This window comes from Haliotis rubra, unplaced genomic scaffold, assembly GCF_003918875.1.
Source record: "Haliotis rubra isolate DU_JTF1 unplaced genomic scaffold, ASM391887v1 Scf134, whole genome shotgun sequence".
Taxonomy (NCBI): Eukaryota; Metazoa; Mollusca; class Gastropoda; order Lepetellida; family Haliotidae; genus Haliotis; species Haliotis rubra.
This window is the reverse complement of record NW_025765270.1, coordinates 1,204,703-1,220,783: the sequence shown is the minus strand read 5'-3', so window position 1 is coordinate 1,220,783 and position 16,081 is coordinate 1,204,703. Positions and strand designations below refer to the sequence as shown.

At 36.1% G+C, this 16,081-nt stretch overlaps 1 protein-coding gene across 12 annotated transcripts in view; it reads right to left on the bottom strand.

The window, feature by feature from the left end:
• Positions 1 to 16,081, bottom strand: part of LOC124267811 (voltage-gated potassium channel subunit beta-2-like) — a 161,405-nt gene that overhangs the window by 21,305 nt on the left and 124,019 nt on the right. For 9 of the 12 annotated variants that reach the window (XR_006896132.1, XM_046702806.1, XM_046702809.1 and 6 more), the window contains 5 exons: positions 15,748 to 15,833; positions 14,864 to 14,984; positions 14,186 to 14,280; positions 13,843 to 13,963; positions 12,649 to 12,737 (listed from right to left, as the gene is read on the bottom strand). Coding sequence is in view for 11 of the 12 variants with exons in the window: in XM_046702806.1 (XP_046558762.1) it covers positions 12,649 to 12,737; positions 13,843 to 13,963; positions 14,186 to 14,280; positions 14,864 to 14,984; positions 15,748 to 15,833 (512 nt within the window). In the remaining variant the exon portion in view is untranslated. Of the gene's footprint in view, positions 1 to 7,171; positions 7,222 to 10,825; positions 10,933 to 12,648; positions 12,738 to 13,842; positions 13,964 to 14,185; positions 14,281 to 14,863; positions 14,985 to 15,747; positions 15,834 to 16,081 lie in introns of all 12 variants that reach the window. The other 3 variants (XM_046702800.1, XM_046702802.1, XM_046702801.1) reach the window with 1 other exon arrangement.

Here is a 16,081-nt window from a genome sequence, read left to right as displayed (position 1 = left end):
TTTTAATTTTAATATTTGCATTTTGTTTTTATTCATTTGTGGTAGCATTATACAGAATCATTTTTTTCCGCCGTGAAGTGTAATGAGGCGTGTGTGAAATAATACATAATCGACGTTGGCAATCTATAAAATGCCTAGATATTAAAGTCATGTTATAAATTCACAATAAGTATAAGTAGATCGTATGCATTTTATTAGGTTTCAAAATGCATACAAATATGATAATAAACTAATTAGGATTATAAGACAAAATGTAAAGACATACATTGACATCGTTATTTTTCAGTCCTAACATTTGGATTCACCACTGGCAAAAATGTTTTCAGTTGTTATCAAATTTCTGAAGATGGAAATATTATCGAGTAAAAAAAATTCCTCTTTCTTGATCAATCTATAATTATACAATCAATTGCGCAAGCGGGTAGCGCAGCAAAGGTCACGAACCAGTCAAGAATTCTGGGATATCATCCGGGTACTCACAGGAGAAAAACAATAACAAAAGCAACAACCAGTCCACGGAAATTGCTCTGGATCAGTGGCCCTTTAATTACGTGTTGTATATGTCAGTTACTCCACATGTAGATGGTTGATACAAACTTGTTGCTAAGCAATGGTGCAGATACTAACAAGTAACTGGATGCACACAAGACACAGGGTAGCATGCTTGTAGCCAGCGAAGACGATGCAGTCACGGAGGAGAAACTGAAGCTGGGACTGACACTGCGGGAGAGGTATGGAGCCACGCTAGCGACAACACACACACAGGGGGGCAAGGGGGGATAACTGCTGATGTTGGATGATACTGCCAACTACAACACTGACTAGTAACACTGGTTGGGAACTCCTTAGTCATGCCTTGGTCTACACTGTCCACCTTACCTTTAGATTAGGGACCGGCCATTATCTTGGGGACTGGGATTTTTTACAAAAAATTAATTGACCCCAAAAATGACGCATCATACTGGTTAGAAAAAAGATTCTCTACCACAAAAAGATGTTCCTTTTCTAAACATTTAGGCACACAGTTGTGATCAAAAAAATATTTTGTTTTGCAGCTTAATCTGAATAATTATCAAGACTGCTTACAAAGTCCCACGCCCCCAACCAGGACATGTAATGGTCGTTCCCTATTATTGACAATAGTTCACAAATGCATATCTTATTTTTCCAGTTTCTGAATTGTGTACATGGAGAGTGTACATGGAGAAAGGTTGAATAAAATCAGCAGCTATTTTTTTCACCTTTTGCAATATTTCAAAAGTTGGTGTGGTACCAGTTTATATGTTCTTTCAAATGCACAAGACACTGTGCTTCTTGTGTTATTGACTACTTAAATATACAGTATACTGATACTACTACTCTTCATTGTCAGTGGATAGATTTGGTGATGCTTATAAATGACCTGCATGAATCGCAATTTGGACAAGTCTGTTTAGTACTGCTAAATGTGAGGTTTTTGGGCATTGCTAAATGTGAGGTTTTTGCACTTCTAAATGTGAGGTTTTTGTTTTGCTAAATGTGAGGTTTTTGTTTGGCTAAATGTGTGGTTTTTGTACAGCTAAATGTGGGGTTATGTACAACTAAATGTGAGGTTTTGTACTGTTTAATGTGAGCTTTTGTAAAGCTAAATGTGGGGTTTTGTACTGCTTAATGTGAGTTTTTGTACAGCTAAATGTGAGGTTTTGTGCAGCTAAATGTGAGGTTTTTGTACTGCTTAATGTGGGGCATCTGTACAAACCGTACACGCTGCACATTACAGATGAAGAGCACACAGTATCAGTGGAGGTGTTCAAACTATCTCTCTTCCAACGCACACATACATGTAAGTGCATATAATAAACCATATTTTAATGGATGACCTTTTGCTCAGAAATATTTTTAACAAGTACAACTAGCTTTACTGAATATGTGCATGCTAAATAGTTTGCAATATGGAAGTGATCAACATTCAAGCTTATAAAATTGTTCATCATCCGATCACATACTGGTATGGTCTCAAGATAATAAACAATTGACATAAAATAATGGAATATATTTGCCTTTCGAGATAAAAACAATTTGAGTTTCAAAGATGCACTACAGTACTATGGTATGTATTAATACAATCCAAAATACACTTATCTGGATTCCCCATAGTGCTCACTTGATTGGTGTGTAAGACATATAGTGAAACCTTGTACCTTTCATGTCATGAGTATAATGCATTATACTGGTGAAACTGACTCATCAACAACTCCCGGACATTAACATACAGACACAAATCAAAAAACAGTTCTTTTTTGTTAATAAAACACATGTATTTGAGGAATTGGACCCATCCCCAACCAAACGTTAAAGTCAATGTACATCACCATTCAAAACATTCTAGATACACCACTGTTCACAGTGGTCTGATCAATACTCCCATGTGTGTTCTTTGTTGATAATGCCATCAAGAAATTGATATTCCCATGTGTGTTCTTTGTTGATAATGCAATCAAGAAATTGATATTCTTATGTGTTTTCTTTGTTGATAATGCAATCAAGAAATTGATATTCCCATGTGTGTTCTTTGTTGATAATGCAATCAAGAATTGATATTCGATACTTCCCATTGATATTCCCATGTGTGTTCTTTGTTGATAATGCCATCAAGAAATTGATATTCCTATGTGTGTTCTTTGTTCATAATGCCATCAAGAAATTGATATTCCCATGTGTGTTCTTTGTTGATAATGCCATCAAGAAATTGATATTCCCATGTGTGTTCTTTGTTGATAATGCCATCAAGAAATTGATATTCCTAATGTGTTCTTTGTTGATAATGCCATCAAGAAATTGATATTTGTATGTGTGTTCTTTGTTGATAATGCCATCAAGAATTTGATATTCCCATGTGTGTTCTTTGTTGATAAAGCCATCAAGAAATTGATATTCCCATGTGTGTTCTTTGTTGATAATGCAATCAAGAAATGATATTCCCATGTGTGTTCTTTGTTGATAATGCCATCAAGAAATTGATATTCCCATGTGTGTTCTTTGTTGATAATGCAATCAAGAAATTGATATTCCCATGTGTGTTCTTTGTTGATAATGCAATCAAGAAATTGATATTCCCATGTGTTGTTTGTTTGTTAATGCCATTGAAGAAATTGATATTCCCATGTGTGTTCTTTGTTGATAATGCCATCAAGAAATTGATATTCCCATGTGTGTTCTTTGTTGATAATGCAATCAAGAAATTGATATTCCCATGTGTGTTCTTTGTTGATAATGCAATCAAGAAATTGATATTCCCATGTGTGTTCTTTGTTGATAATGCAATCAAGAAATTGATATTCCCATGTGTGTTCTTTGTTGATAATGCCATCAAGAAATTGATATTCATGAGTGTGTTGTTTGTTGATAATGCCATCAAGAAATTGATATTCCCATGTGTGTTCTTTGTTGATAATGCAATCAAGAAATTGATATTCCCATGTGTGTTCTTTGTTGATAATGCAATCAAGAAATTGATATTCCCATGTGTGTTCTTTGTTGATAATGCAATCAAGAAATTGATATTCCCATGTGTGTTCTTTGTTCATAATGCAATTAAAGAAATTGATATTCCCATGTGTGTTCTTTGTTGATAATGCAATCAAGAAATTGATATTCCCATGTGTGTTCTTTGTTCATAATGCAATCAAGAAATTGATATTCCCATGTGTGTTCTTTGTTGATAATGCAATCAAGAAATTGATATTCCCATGTGTGTTCTTTTTGTTGATAATGCCATCAAGAAATTGATATTCCCATGTGTGTTCTTTTGTTGATAATGCCATCAAGAAATTGATATTCCCATGTGTGTTCTTTGTTGATAATGCCATCAAGAAATTGATATTCCCATGTGTGTTCTTTGTTGATAATGCCATCAAGAATTTGATTTCTTTGTTCATAATGCAATCAAGAAATTGATATTCTAATGTGTGTTCTTTGTTGATAATGCCATCAAGAAATTGATATTCCATGTGTGTTCTTTGTTGATAATGCAATCAAGAAATTGATATTCCCATGTGTGTTCTTTGTTGATAATGCAATCAAGAAATTGATATTCCCATGTGTGTTCTTTGTTGATAATGCAATCAAGAAATTGATATTCCCATGTGTGTTCTTTGTTGATAATGCAATCAAGAAATTGATATTCCCATGTGTGTTCTTTGTTGATAATGCAATCAAGAAATTGATATTCCCATGTGTGTTCTTTGTTGATAATGCAATCAAGAAATTGATATTCCCATGTGTGTTCTTTGTTGATAATGCAATCAAGAAATTGATATTCCCATGTGTGTTCTTTGTTGATAATGCAATCAAGAAATTGATATTCCCATGTGTGTCAAGAAATTGATATTCCCATTGTGTTGTTGATAATGCAATCAAGAAATTGATATTCCCATGTGTGTTCTTTGTTGATAATGCAATCAAGAAATTGATATTCAATCAAGAAATTGATATTCCCATGTGTGTTCTTTGTTGATAATGCCATCAAGAAATTGATATTGATATTCCCATGTGTGTTCTTTGTTGATAATGCAATCAAGAAATTGATATTCCCATGTGTGTTCTTTGTTGATAATGCCATCAAGAAATTGATATTCCCATGTGTGTTCTTTGTTGATAATGCCATCAAGAAATTGATATTCCCATGTGTGTTCTTTGTTGATAATGCAATCAAGAAATTGATATTCCCATGTGTGTTCTTTGTTGATAATGCAATCAAGAAATTGATATTCCCATGTGTGTTCTTTGTTGATAATGCAATCAAGAAATTGATATTCCCATGTGTGTTCTTTGTTGATAATGCAATCAAGAAATTGATATTCCCATGTGTGTTCTTTGTTGATAATGCCATCAAGAAATTGATATTCCCATGTGTGTTCTTTGTTGATAATGCAATCAAGAAATTGATATTCCCATGTGTTCTTTGTTGATAATGCAATCAAGAATTGATATTCCATGTGTGTTCTTTGTTGATAATGCCATCAAGAAATTGATATTCCCATGTGTGTTCTTTGTTGATAATGCAATCAAGAAATTGATATTCCCATGTGTGTTCTTTGTTGATAATGCAATCAAGAAATTGATATTCCCATGTGTGTTCTTTGTTGATAATGCAATCAAGAAATTGATATTCCCATGTGTGTTCTTTGTTGATAATGCCATCAAGAAATTGATATTCCCATGTGTGTTCTTTGTTGATAATGCAATCAAGAAATTGATATTCCCATGTGTTCTTTTTGTTGATGCAATCAAGAAATTGATATTCCCATGTGTGTTCTTTGTTGATAATGCAATCAAGAAATTGATATTCCCATGTGTGTTCTTTGTTGATAATGCAATCAAGAAATTGATATTCCATGTGTGTTCTTTGTTGATAATGCAATCAAGAAATTGATATTCCCATGTGTGTTCTTTGTTGATAATGCAATCAAGAAATTGATATTCCCATGTGTGTTCTTTGTTGATAATGCCATCAAGAAATTGATATTCCCATGTGTGTTCTTTGTTGATAATGCCATCAAGAAATTGATATTCCCATGTGTGTTCTTTGTTGATAATGCAATCAAGAAATTGATATTCCCATGTGTGTTCTTTGTTGATAATGCAATCAAGAAATTGATATTCCCATGTGTTCTTTTTGTTGATAATGCCATCAAGAAATTGATATTCCCATGTGTGTTCTTTGTTGATAATGCCATCAAGAAATTGATATTCTATGTGTGTTCTTTGTTGATAATGCAATCAAGAAATTGATATTCCCATGTGTGTTCTTTGTTGATAATGCAATCAAGAAATTGATATTCCCATGTGTGTTCTTTGAATCAATTGCAGTCATGCCATCAAGAAATTGATATTCCCATGTGTGTTCTTTGTTGATAATGCAGTCAAGAATTGATATTCCCATGTGTGTTCTTTGTTGATAATGCAATCAAGAAATTGATATTCCCATGTGTGTTCTTTGTTGATAATGCAATCAAGAAATTGATATTCCCATGTGTGTTCTTTGTTGATAATGCAATCAAGAAATTGATATTCCATGTGTGTTCTTTGTTGATAATGCAATCAAGAAATTGATATTCCCATGTGTAATGTTCTTTGTTGATAATGCAATGCAAAGAAATTGATATTCCATGTGTGTTCTTTGTTGATAATGCCATCAAGAAATTGATATTCCATGATATTGCCATCAAGAAATTGATATTCCTGTGTGTTCTTTGTTGATAATGCAATCAAGAAATTGATATTCCATGTGTGTTCTTTGTTGATAATGCCATCAAGAAATTGATATTCCCATGTGTGTTCTTTGTTGATAATGCCATCAAGAAATTGATATTCCCATGTGTGTTCTTTGTTGATAATGCAATCAAGAAATTGATATTCCTATGTGTGTTCTTTGTTGATAATGCAATCAAGGAATTGATATTCCATGTGTTCTTTGTTGATAATGCCATCAAGAAATTGATATTCCTATGTGTGTTCTTTGTTGATAATGCAATCAAGGAATTGATATTCCATGTGTTCTTTGTTGATAATGCCATCAAGAAATTGATATTCCCATGCGTGTTCTTTGTTGATAATGCAATCAAGAAATTGATATTCCCATGTGTGTTCTTGTTCATAATAGAAATCAAGGAATCAATATTCAGATATGTGTTGTTTATTCAAGATGGAATCAAAGAATTGATATTAATGAATATTTGTTTATAATGGAATCAAGGAATCAATATTCACATTTTATTGTTTGTTTATAATGAAATCAGGAAATCAGTGTTCACATGGTTCTTTTGGGGTTTTTGGTTCAAAATGGAATGAAATAATTGTGTGTTTATTATGGGAGTAATCAAGGAATCAATATTCAGATCTCGTTGTGTATAATGGAATCATGCAGTCAATATTCACATGTGTGTTGTTTGTCAAAACGTTTGTTTGTTTATTATGGAATCAAGGGGCCTATAATCATGTGTGCAATGTTTATTTATTACGCTTTGAAATGGCACAGAGAGAAGCTACGAGAGTAATGGAGTAACACAACCAGAACAGTAACGCCACGGACTGCAGCAGAGGTACAAACACAGCGACATACCCAGAGGCAGATGTGCACTACACCGAGAGGGGATCGACCATATTTACAAGAAAGAAAAGCAACATGTACCCTGTACATTTCATACAACTGTCTCTTGTATGTCATGTTCGCATTCCAAGCTGAAACATGAGACAACACAAGATGGATGTCATGACGCACTGTAGGACAGAGATAGAACTCATGCTCTTAAAAGAATTCCTTCATTAAAGTATCTAAGGCATGAACACTTAAAGTATGCTTGGAAAAAATTATTTTTTATAAAAAGAACTGGTACTGAATAAGCATGCCTGTCTTTGCTAAGATACTAAGATGTTGAATCATGTTTGATCCATTATTGACTTGTACTATATGTCTAGTATACAGTTCTGTAGTACATGACGTGCACACATGCCTCTGTGCAATAAGCACATTAATATGACTGCTTATGTCGTCTTAATCATGATCGTATTGCAGAGGCGCTCAGAGCTGTCACATTTGATTCTTGTCGAGTCACAGATTTCCTGGTTTGACCTACAGGGGTGCTTGTTAATCCATGACAAATACATGAACTTCTGTCTAATATATTATCTATAAATTGCCGTACTTGTGTTCAAGATGGGCCAGGCTTGGGTTTAATATCCTCTTATTTGTCTGTATATCAATCATAAAGTCAAACTTAACAATTACCCTCAACATAAGTATGTGTTTCAATATTTAACATTAACTCTATGTCCACACTGGGAAGGGTATGAGAACAGGGAATGTGTTCCTCCTTTAAATCAATCATCTGTGAAATAATTATCACATCATTTTATTCACTATCAATATCATGTACTAATATCCAGTATCTACTAAAACAAATCATACTAAATTATCAGTGATTAAATCCAATGCCAAATTCAGCATTACTTAAACTACTACAAAAGGAGTACTTCTGATTTGTGAAAAAGCTTTAGATAAATATTTTCAAGCGATATATATCAGTACAAGAGCAGAGTTTGTCAAACTAGTTTCAAGGTAAGCATAATTTGTTGTTTTCCGTCTTACGCAAAAATACCTGTTTTTAAGAGCAGCCTGTAAATGATCAAGTCTGGATCAGACAAACTGCGGATTGGCGTTATGAGCAAAGCCTGATGAAAGTATGATGATATGGTATTAACCAAATCACTCAGTCTGCCCCGTTTAGTCTCCTCTTACAACCAGCAGAAGCTGCCTGGGTACCAGGTATAGTCAGTTTGGCTAAAAAGCGGACCGATGAATTGCAGTCTAACTCGAAAACTAATAAACATAAAATACTCAATGAAACGCTGATCATAATCAAAACATCATACCAACTCTGTGAGGTTTTTGCAGAATTTTTATCCTAAATATAAAAAAGTTGTTTAACAATCTATCATTAAAATATTGACACAGTTCACTATTGTTATGAGGGAGGAGTGCAGAGAAAGGGACAGCCAGATGTTCGAGAACAGATGGAGACGGCACAGCACAGGTTAATGAATAAATAACTTTGTCTGTGAACGTGCTTCTCTCACACCTGGCTGTCCCTTTCTCTGCACTTGTCCCTCGTAACAAATAGTGAACTGTGTCAATATTTTAATGATAGATTGTTAAACAACTTTTTAATTTTTAGGACAAAAATTCTGCAAAAACCTCACAGAGTGGGTATGATGTTTTGATTATGATCAGCATTTCATTGAGTATGTTATGTTTATTAGTTTTCGAGTTAGATTGCAATTCATCGGTCCGCTTTTGAGCCAAACGGACTGTAGTGTAAGTAATATTAACCTTCTACTTCCTTCCCACCTGTGGTAGCATCACTGAGACATGATTCGTATGCCTGTGAAGGACACCACATGCCTCATGAATTGCAGACTTCAAGTATAAATGCAAAGGATTAATTTGATGTCTCTTGAGTTAACCAACTTATACACATCTAGAATAAGAGATTAATTTCCCTTGTGAATTAATGCTGTACATATCTCACTTATGAATTAATGTTTGTGATCAATCTTCCCTGTGCATTACACCCATGAAGATATGGGTTAGAATTGGTCTTCAGCAACCCATGCTTGACATAGGAGGGGATCAGGTGGTCAGACTCACTGAATTGGTTGACACATGTCACCATATGCCAGTTTCGTAGGTCAATGCTCATGCTGTTGATTGCTGAATATGCTGGTCCAGACTCCATTCTTTACAGAAGGCTGCAAGATAGCTGGAATATTGCTGAGTGCGGCGTTAAACAACAAACCGACCAAAGCTATGTACTTATCTTCCTTGTGGATTTATGATTGGGGAGTATCTCTGTTTTGAATAAATCTCTTCTTTGAAGCAATGTTCTGTTTTTATCTCCCTTCTAAATATATGTTACAAGTTCCTCAAAGCACTAGCCTGTTTTTTCCAAAGATCTACCTACTATTTCTGCCCCCAGTCACAGCTCCCCACAGTGATACCTGGACACAATCATGTTTGGAGTTTAAGGTTGTACATCATTAAGTTTACAAACAAATGATGGTAATATTGAATACTCTTCCCCAAGCTACATCATTTTCTTTATCTGACAGTTCAATATTACAGTATTTCATTTCACACTTTCATGTAATTGGCAGAGTAAGAATATAAGGGAAAGAGGGGTGCTTTTCCATGAGTCATAATGTTTGGAACTAATTTCTCTTATCAATTAATGTCAGGGAGTTATCTCCCCTGTGAATCAATGCCAGGGAATTATCTCCCTTGTGAGTTATGTTATAAAATCATCTCCCTCGTGAATTGATATGGAGAATTATCTTCCTTGTGAATTGATATTGGGGATTATCTCCCTTGTGAATTTATGTTAGGCATTAATTTCTCTCAGGAATAAATGTTAGTGATTCATCTACCTTTTGATCACAACATTAGATCACAAGGGATCTTGTAATTCTATGTAGCTTTTGTTTATCACTGTGGTGGGCTAGGATAAAACCCTCTTTCAAACATATTTCAGTTATTTTATAACCTGTCACCTTTAGCATGTAAGTGAGTGGAAAACCCAAGGGGATGTCTGCATTTAGATGTTTAGGCCAGACCAATTTTATTTCTTGCTTTACGGATCCACCGGTCGTATTTTTTCAAGAATAAGAATAAAATATAAATTAATTTTCCCAGCTCAAAAAATAAAATTTTAATATTTTTAGTGGCCAAAAATGTAAATGTGCAAGAAAATGTATTTAGATTGTTTTTTGCCCCATATACACTTCATAAATTGCCAAAAGTAAAAAAAAAATTAGTATTTAAAAGGAACATTACTTTGACTAGTGATTTTGATTTTGATTTTTTTCCTCCTGCCTTTAGGTTTTCTGAGGACAAAAATCCGTAAAACAAGAAATAAAATTGATCTTGCCTTATCACTTTTGAGAAATCTACAAGATATGGTACTGGGAGAACAAGCCAAAGAAAGGCAATCAAGACCTGGATCTTATAAACAGATGTTGGATTCAGGGCACATTTTGATCCTATTCCCTTTTAATATGCATAAAATACATTTAAATATGACTAAGACTATTTAAGATAACTGGACTAAAAGTGACAAAGAGTCAGTATAAGAATGGACAACATACAATCTGTATCAGACAGATGTCCCTGCACTTCAAACCAAGGAATCTGTTCCACGGACAAGCTTGTGTCTCATGCAACAACGCTTCTGATTCCTGTCTTTAACTGGCCACATGGGCAGTTACAAGGGTAATGTAAATGTTCTGTTACCACGACAATGTACACCGCTGCGACCCTGGCGGTGACCTTGGTAGGGGTTTGTTATTAAGTACAGTGTCCAAACGCTCTTGAATTTCCAACGTGATTTTAGGGACAAACTGGCAAGGGCAAAAAATGGAAAAAGTGATTAAACAAATCCGATGTTGAGATTAATAAGCCGAACAATGACTAGCCGCTTGACAGTGTTAGTGTGGAGGAAAGGCAGCTATGTTCAGGATACAGAGGGAATGTTAGTTATTCAGTTCCTAAATACCAATATCTTGAAACCTGGTCACTTTCCAACCATGGTAACATTATATATTTCACCATAGAATTATATAAAAATATTTTACTGAATCATTCATTTTTTACAACAGAGATGGGGGAAAACTGGTTTCAGGTAATAGCTACCCACTTCTCCTTTAATAATTGAATTTGATAGATTCATGGGCTCACAACAGAGCAGAACCAGAAAGTCGGATTTAGATACAAATTTACAGTAAATGAAAATGGGAGAATATTAGACAGGACAAACAATGCTTTCTGTGAAGGAAGTCACAAGGTTTCAAACACTCTCCTACCCAGAGTTCCACGCGGCAAGCCAGCATATTACCTCTGCCACAGGCCAGAAAAATGTGACGATTCGTCACATCTTGCAATGTCCATTCAATATAATGTACAGATTTCTTTTACTCTTTTATTTTTGACGAGTCTACACATCTAACTAAACATCTTTAATAGAATGGTTTAGTTTCACTGAGAAAATATCCAAAAACATGTAACACTATTTCGATTTGCGTAGCGATCCTTTGTTTACATAGGTTGTACGGCTCCACGTGCAGTCATCGAAGCCGACGGAGAGCAAACGATGCAGCCAGTTTGATATCTAAATATGTACTGTCATAGACCTAACTGTCGCAGTTGTGGAAGAATATATATGTAACAATGTAAAACATTATGAAGAGAGCGCCGAAAAGCTCTCGTGAGTCCAGTCTCTTCTTATTATGAATATGCGCGTTTGATTACAAACAAGAGAAAAGTCCGGTCACGTGATATGCAAATTAGCCTGTGGCAGTGATGTTATGTTAGTCATCGCTGTGCCAGAGTGTGGGTTTCAAAGTATTTCTAAAATGTTCATACAAATAATGACGTCGTAGCACTAAAGTTGAAGGTAAGCCATTGTTGACATGATCTATAGTAACAAGTGTCGGAAACACTGCAGTAGAAATAACTTCATGAGGACATGACTCACAGTAACCACAATTCAAACAAATGCAAAAATACACTTGAAATCCCAGAACCAGGGAACTGTCCCATACATTATATTACAGAGACTGATAGAAATCATGAAAGCATTGCCTTGACAAAATGGATATTCAATTTCCAATTCCAATTCATGCAATTTCTGCCATTTGAAATGAGGATAAACAATTACTTTTGGAAAGAATACTAAAAATATCTAAAAGTAAACGTTCAAAAAAAATAATTTGAAAAAGTGATCAGAAATAGTGTAAAAAAAGTCTTGACAAATTTTGTTCCTTCTTACAATAAACATTGCTAAAGAAATGGTTCGTATAGCTGGCAAACTGCTTTCAGCTAACTGTAAATGACTTATTTCCCTGGTTCTATAAAAGTCAACTAGTAAAAACTCTACAAGTCATTGACAATTACTCACAGGCTTGCAATTTGTGCAGTTTCAAATAAGCAAGAACTGATGTAGTCCACGTGATCAGCTTAGCAGTGTCATTAGCTTGTGAACGGCAAAGAAAGTACATGCAGTGAACCACACACAGCTGAAGTGGGCGCCCCACCAAGCAAAGGGAGATAACTCTTACCTGTAGGGCCTGGATGTCTTCATACAACTGATCAACATTGGAAGCTCCGAGCAGGACACAGTGAACATTCTCACTCTTAACACACCACGCTGGAGACGAGAAAACAGGCATTGGGTTGGATCCGCGGGCAGGCATAACATGAAACCAGTTCACATAATATAAATTAATTTGTTACTTCCCATCAGTCCAGTGTTGAAGTCAGTGTAATCATGTTCAGTATGAATTGAGGACATAATTAAAGGCTCTTATCACAAGTAATCAAGATCAGTAATCCTGCAATAATGAAAAAGTTCACTTGGGTAGTGTGGTCCACAAGATCATTGTTGTATGAAATATTCTGTGTCACCATAATGGCTTGTTTTCACTTAAATATTTTCACACATGCAGCTAACTTTGTTATAATCCTGATATTTCGAGATTCTGTTGAAATGGTGAGGTGTTTAACATTACGAGCAATATCCTTGGAAGTTTGATTTCCAAATAAACCAAATCACCTGACTCCCTGATACAATTCAATCGCTTTCCAAGAAGTAGAGTTCAGTGGACGTATTCTGACCCGAGACCCCATAGGCGTCTTTTTACAGTGATTTCAGTCTATGGAACTATTTTTCACAGATCTTATAAGTGACATGTTCAGGAAAGAGACAATCATTATCATGTACATTATGACAAGCACATGACTTTATACAAATATATGGCGTTCCCTGTCTCTAAAATTTGGTCTTATTGGAGAAGCTTTTCATAAATATATTCACCTGATGAAGGGGCAAGAAGGAGCAAGAAGTAGCCCAGAAACGTTGTGTTGTAAACATTAAAGAAGTTGTAAATCCATACCATACATTGTTATGTTACCTTCCAACTTCTAAATGCCCATCAAGCATCTGATATAATAGTCAACTTCACTGAAGTCTTGATAAAACCCCCTATGAGATGTAATAATATGCTAGATTTTATACATATGTTAAAGGGGGACTGTGCTCCAAGATGCGTAGCCCAGTCTACATGTTGTAATTAATATACAAGGAAGGATACTTTGGGGATTATGTTAGTCTGACTGATGTGACTTGAACATTAAATTTGAATTTACAAACTTTACTGTGTTTTGATATAGTTCAATCCAACTTGCTGGGACTGCCAGTTGACCTGAGCTAAGTCCCCCTTTAAGCCAATGTCTAGGACAGCGGGGATTCCCACCTATGGCGAGCTGTGCTATAGAACAGCCCAGTCTGTCGGCAATCACTGCCACCTCTCTCAGTTTGGCTTGCTGTCGTCGTCCATCCTCGCTCAGGACCTTATCCTTCAACCAGCTGTAGCCCTGGAAACAGCAGAACAAAACACTCAGATGGAGAAATAAAAGCCGAAATCTGAGGTGTGAAGAGATGGTTCTCTTTAACTGGGAGTAATGATGGGAGGGGATAACCTGAAGTAAAATAACTTTTTTCAATATTTTCTGGAACAAATTATTTTTCAGAAAGAAATATTGGAAGTTATTGAGACATCCTAAGGTTGTTACCAGGATCTGAGCAGTCATACTGACCTTGAGAGCAGCCCTGGAGTAGATAGGAACACCATCATCGTATTTCCCTGTGAGGATCCCACTGGCAAGGGGGGACCATGTCACAGTCCCGATACCTAGTACAAGCAGTGAATCACACTGTCAACACTATCACAGTGTGGCCACTCATTGTTATCATTAGACCCTCTCCAATAACGTTAGATGCTGCCATTAACATTAGACCCTCCCCGATAACATTAGACGCTGCCATTAACATTAGACCCTCCCCGAAAACATTAGACACTGCCATTAACATTAGACCCTCTCCAATAACATTAGACGCTGCAATTAACATTAGACCCTCCTCGATAACATTAGATGCTGCAAGTTAACATTAGACCCTACTGGTTAACATTAGACATACTCATAACAATGAACTGTAACAATAACTTTTTACATAATTGTTAACATTAGACATTTCCCAGTTAACTGCCAGTTAACATTAGACCCTCCTCGATAACATTAGATGCTGCAAGTTAACATTAGGCCCTATTGGTTAACATTAGACATACTTATAACAATGAACTGTAACAATAACTTTTTACATAATTGTTAACATTAGACATTTCCCAGTTAACTTTAGACCCTCACAGTTACCGTAAGATCCAACTTTTAACATGAGACGCTCCCCAACCCCTGAGTGTCCTGTCCCACACCCACCTATTTTATGATAAAGTTCTGGCATTTGTATTTCCACCTTCTCCCTCTGGAACAGATGGTACTCCGCCTGCTCGGCTACTGGGGGAATCAGGTTGAACTGCCGCGCCACCGAGTACGCCTCCTACAACACAACACACACAACTTCAGTGGTGGTGGATACATCCACAGTGCTTCACACTGCTCAGTTGACACAACACACAGAGCTTCAGTGGTGGTGGAAACATCCACAGTGCTTCACACTGCTCAGTTGACACAACACACAGAGCTTCAGTGGTGGTGGATACATCCACAGTGCTTCACACTACTCAGTTGACACAACACACAGAGCTTCAGTGGTGGTGGAAACATCCACAGTGCTTCACACTGCTCAGTCGACACAGTAGACTTTCATATAAAATATTTTTAACTGGGTCGACTACTAGAGTCAAGATTTTATGAAAACAAAGAAATCAGAAGGCTGAGATCTTGTGAACATCAAACATGGCCCTGTATGCTATTGATTGAAGTGTTATAAAATATCTTGCTGGGCTCCATACAGGACACGCTGACTTTGGTTTTACATGGCAATCATGGCTAAAAGGTGATGGAATATCTAAAATTGGTTTTATTATGAAGTGAGGCTATGCTTGCCCAGAACCCTGCAGCAAGTATAACATTTATACAGTTGCATTCAATAACTTTAAGACATGGAACACCCGTTAAACGCCTAAGTCACCTAAAGACCAGAAAGATACTGGTGGCCTGTTCTAATCACCTTGTACCAACTACTGGGGGCCTGTTTTCACTTGGAATCCATGTTTAAACAAAGTCATAAGGATACAATTGTTTTTAACCTGGAAGTGCAGCAATACTTTTCCTGACAGTTATGACCAAGAAACACCCACCATGATCTCCATGGGGCTCCACCGCGATGTACCCCAGTACATGGCCCAGCCGTGGTTGATGACGTGGGTGAAAGCTCGCACCACCTCTGCAACAGCAAGGACAAAAGTCAGTGAGTAGGTTCATAGCAATATATGTCTATATCCATCAGTATCACAGACGGATGACACCAAAAATGGCTTCACACACTGTCAGTATATGCAGAATCAAACTAATTCCTTCATTGTGAGTGAGCGTGATATGAAAACACTAAACCAGTGATGTAAGCCCTGGTGCTGTGTGATGCAGTAAGTGACTTGTGTGTCAATCAGGGTCAGATCCGATCGGGGTACCAGA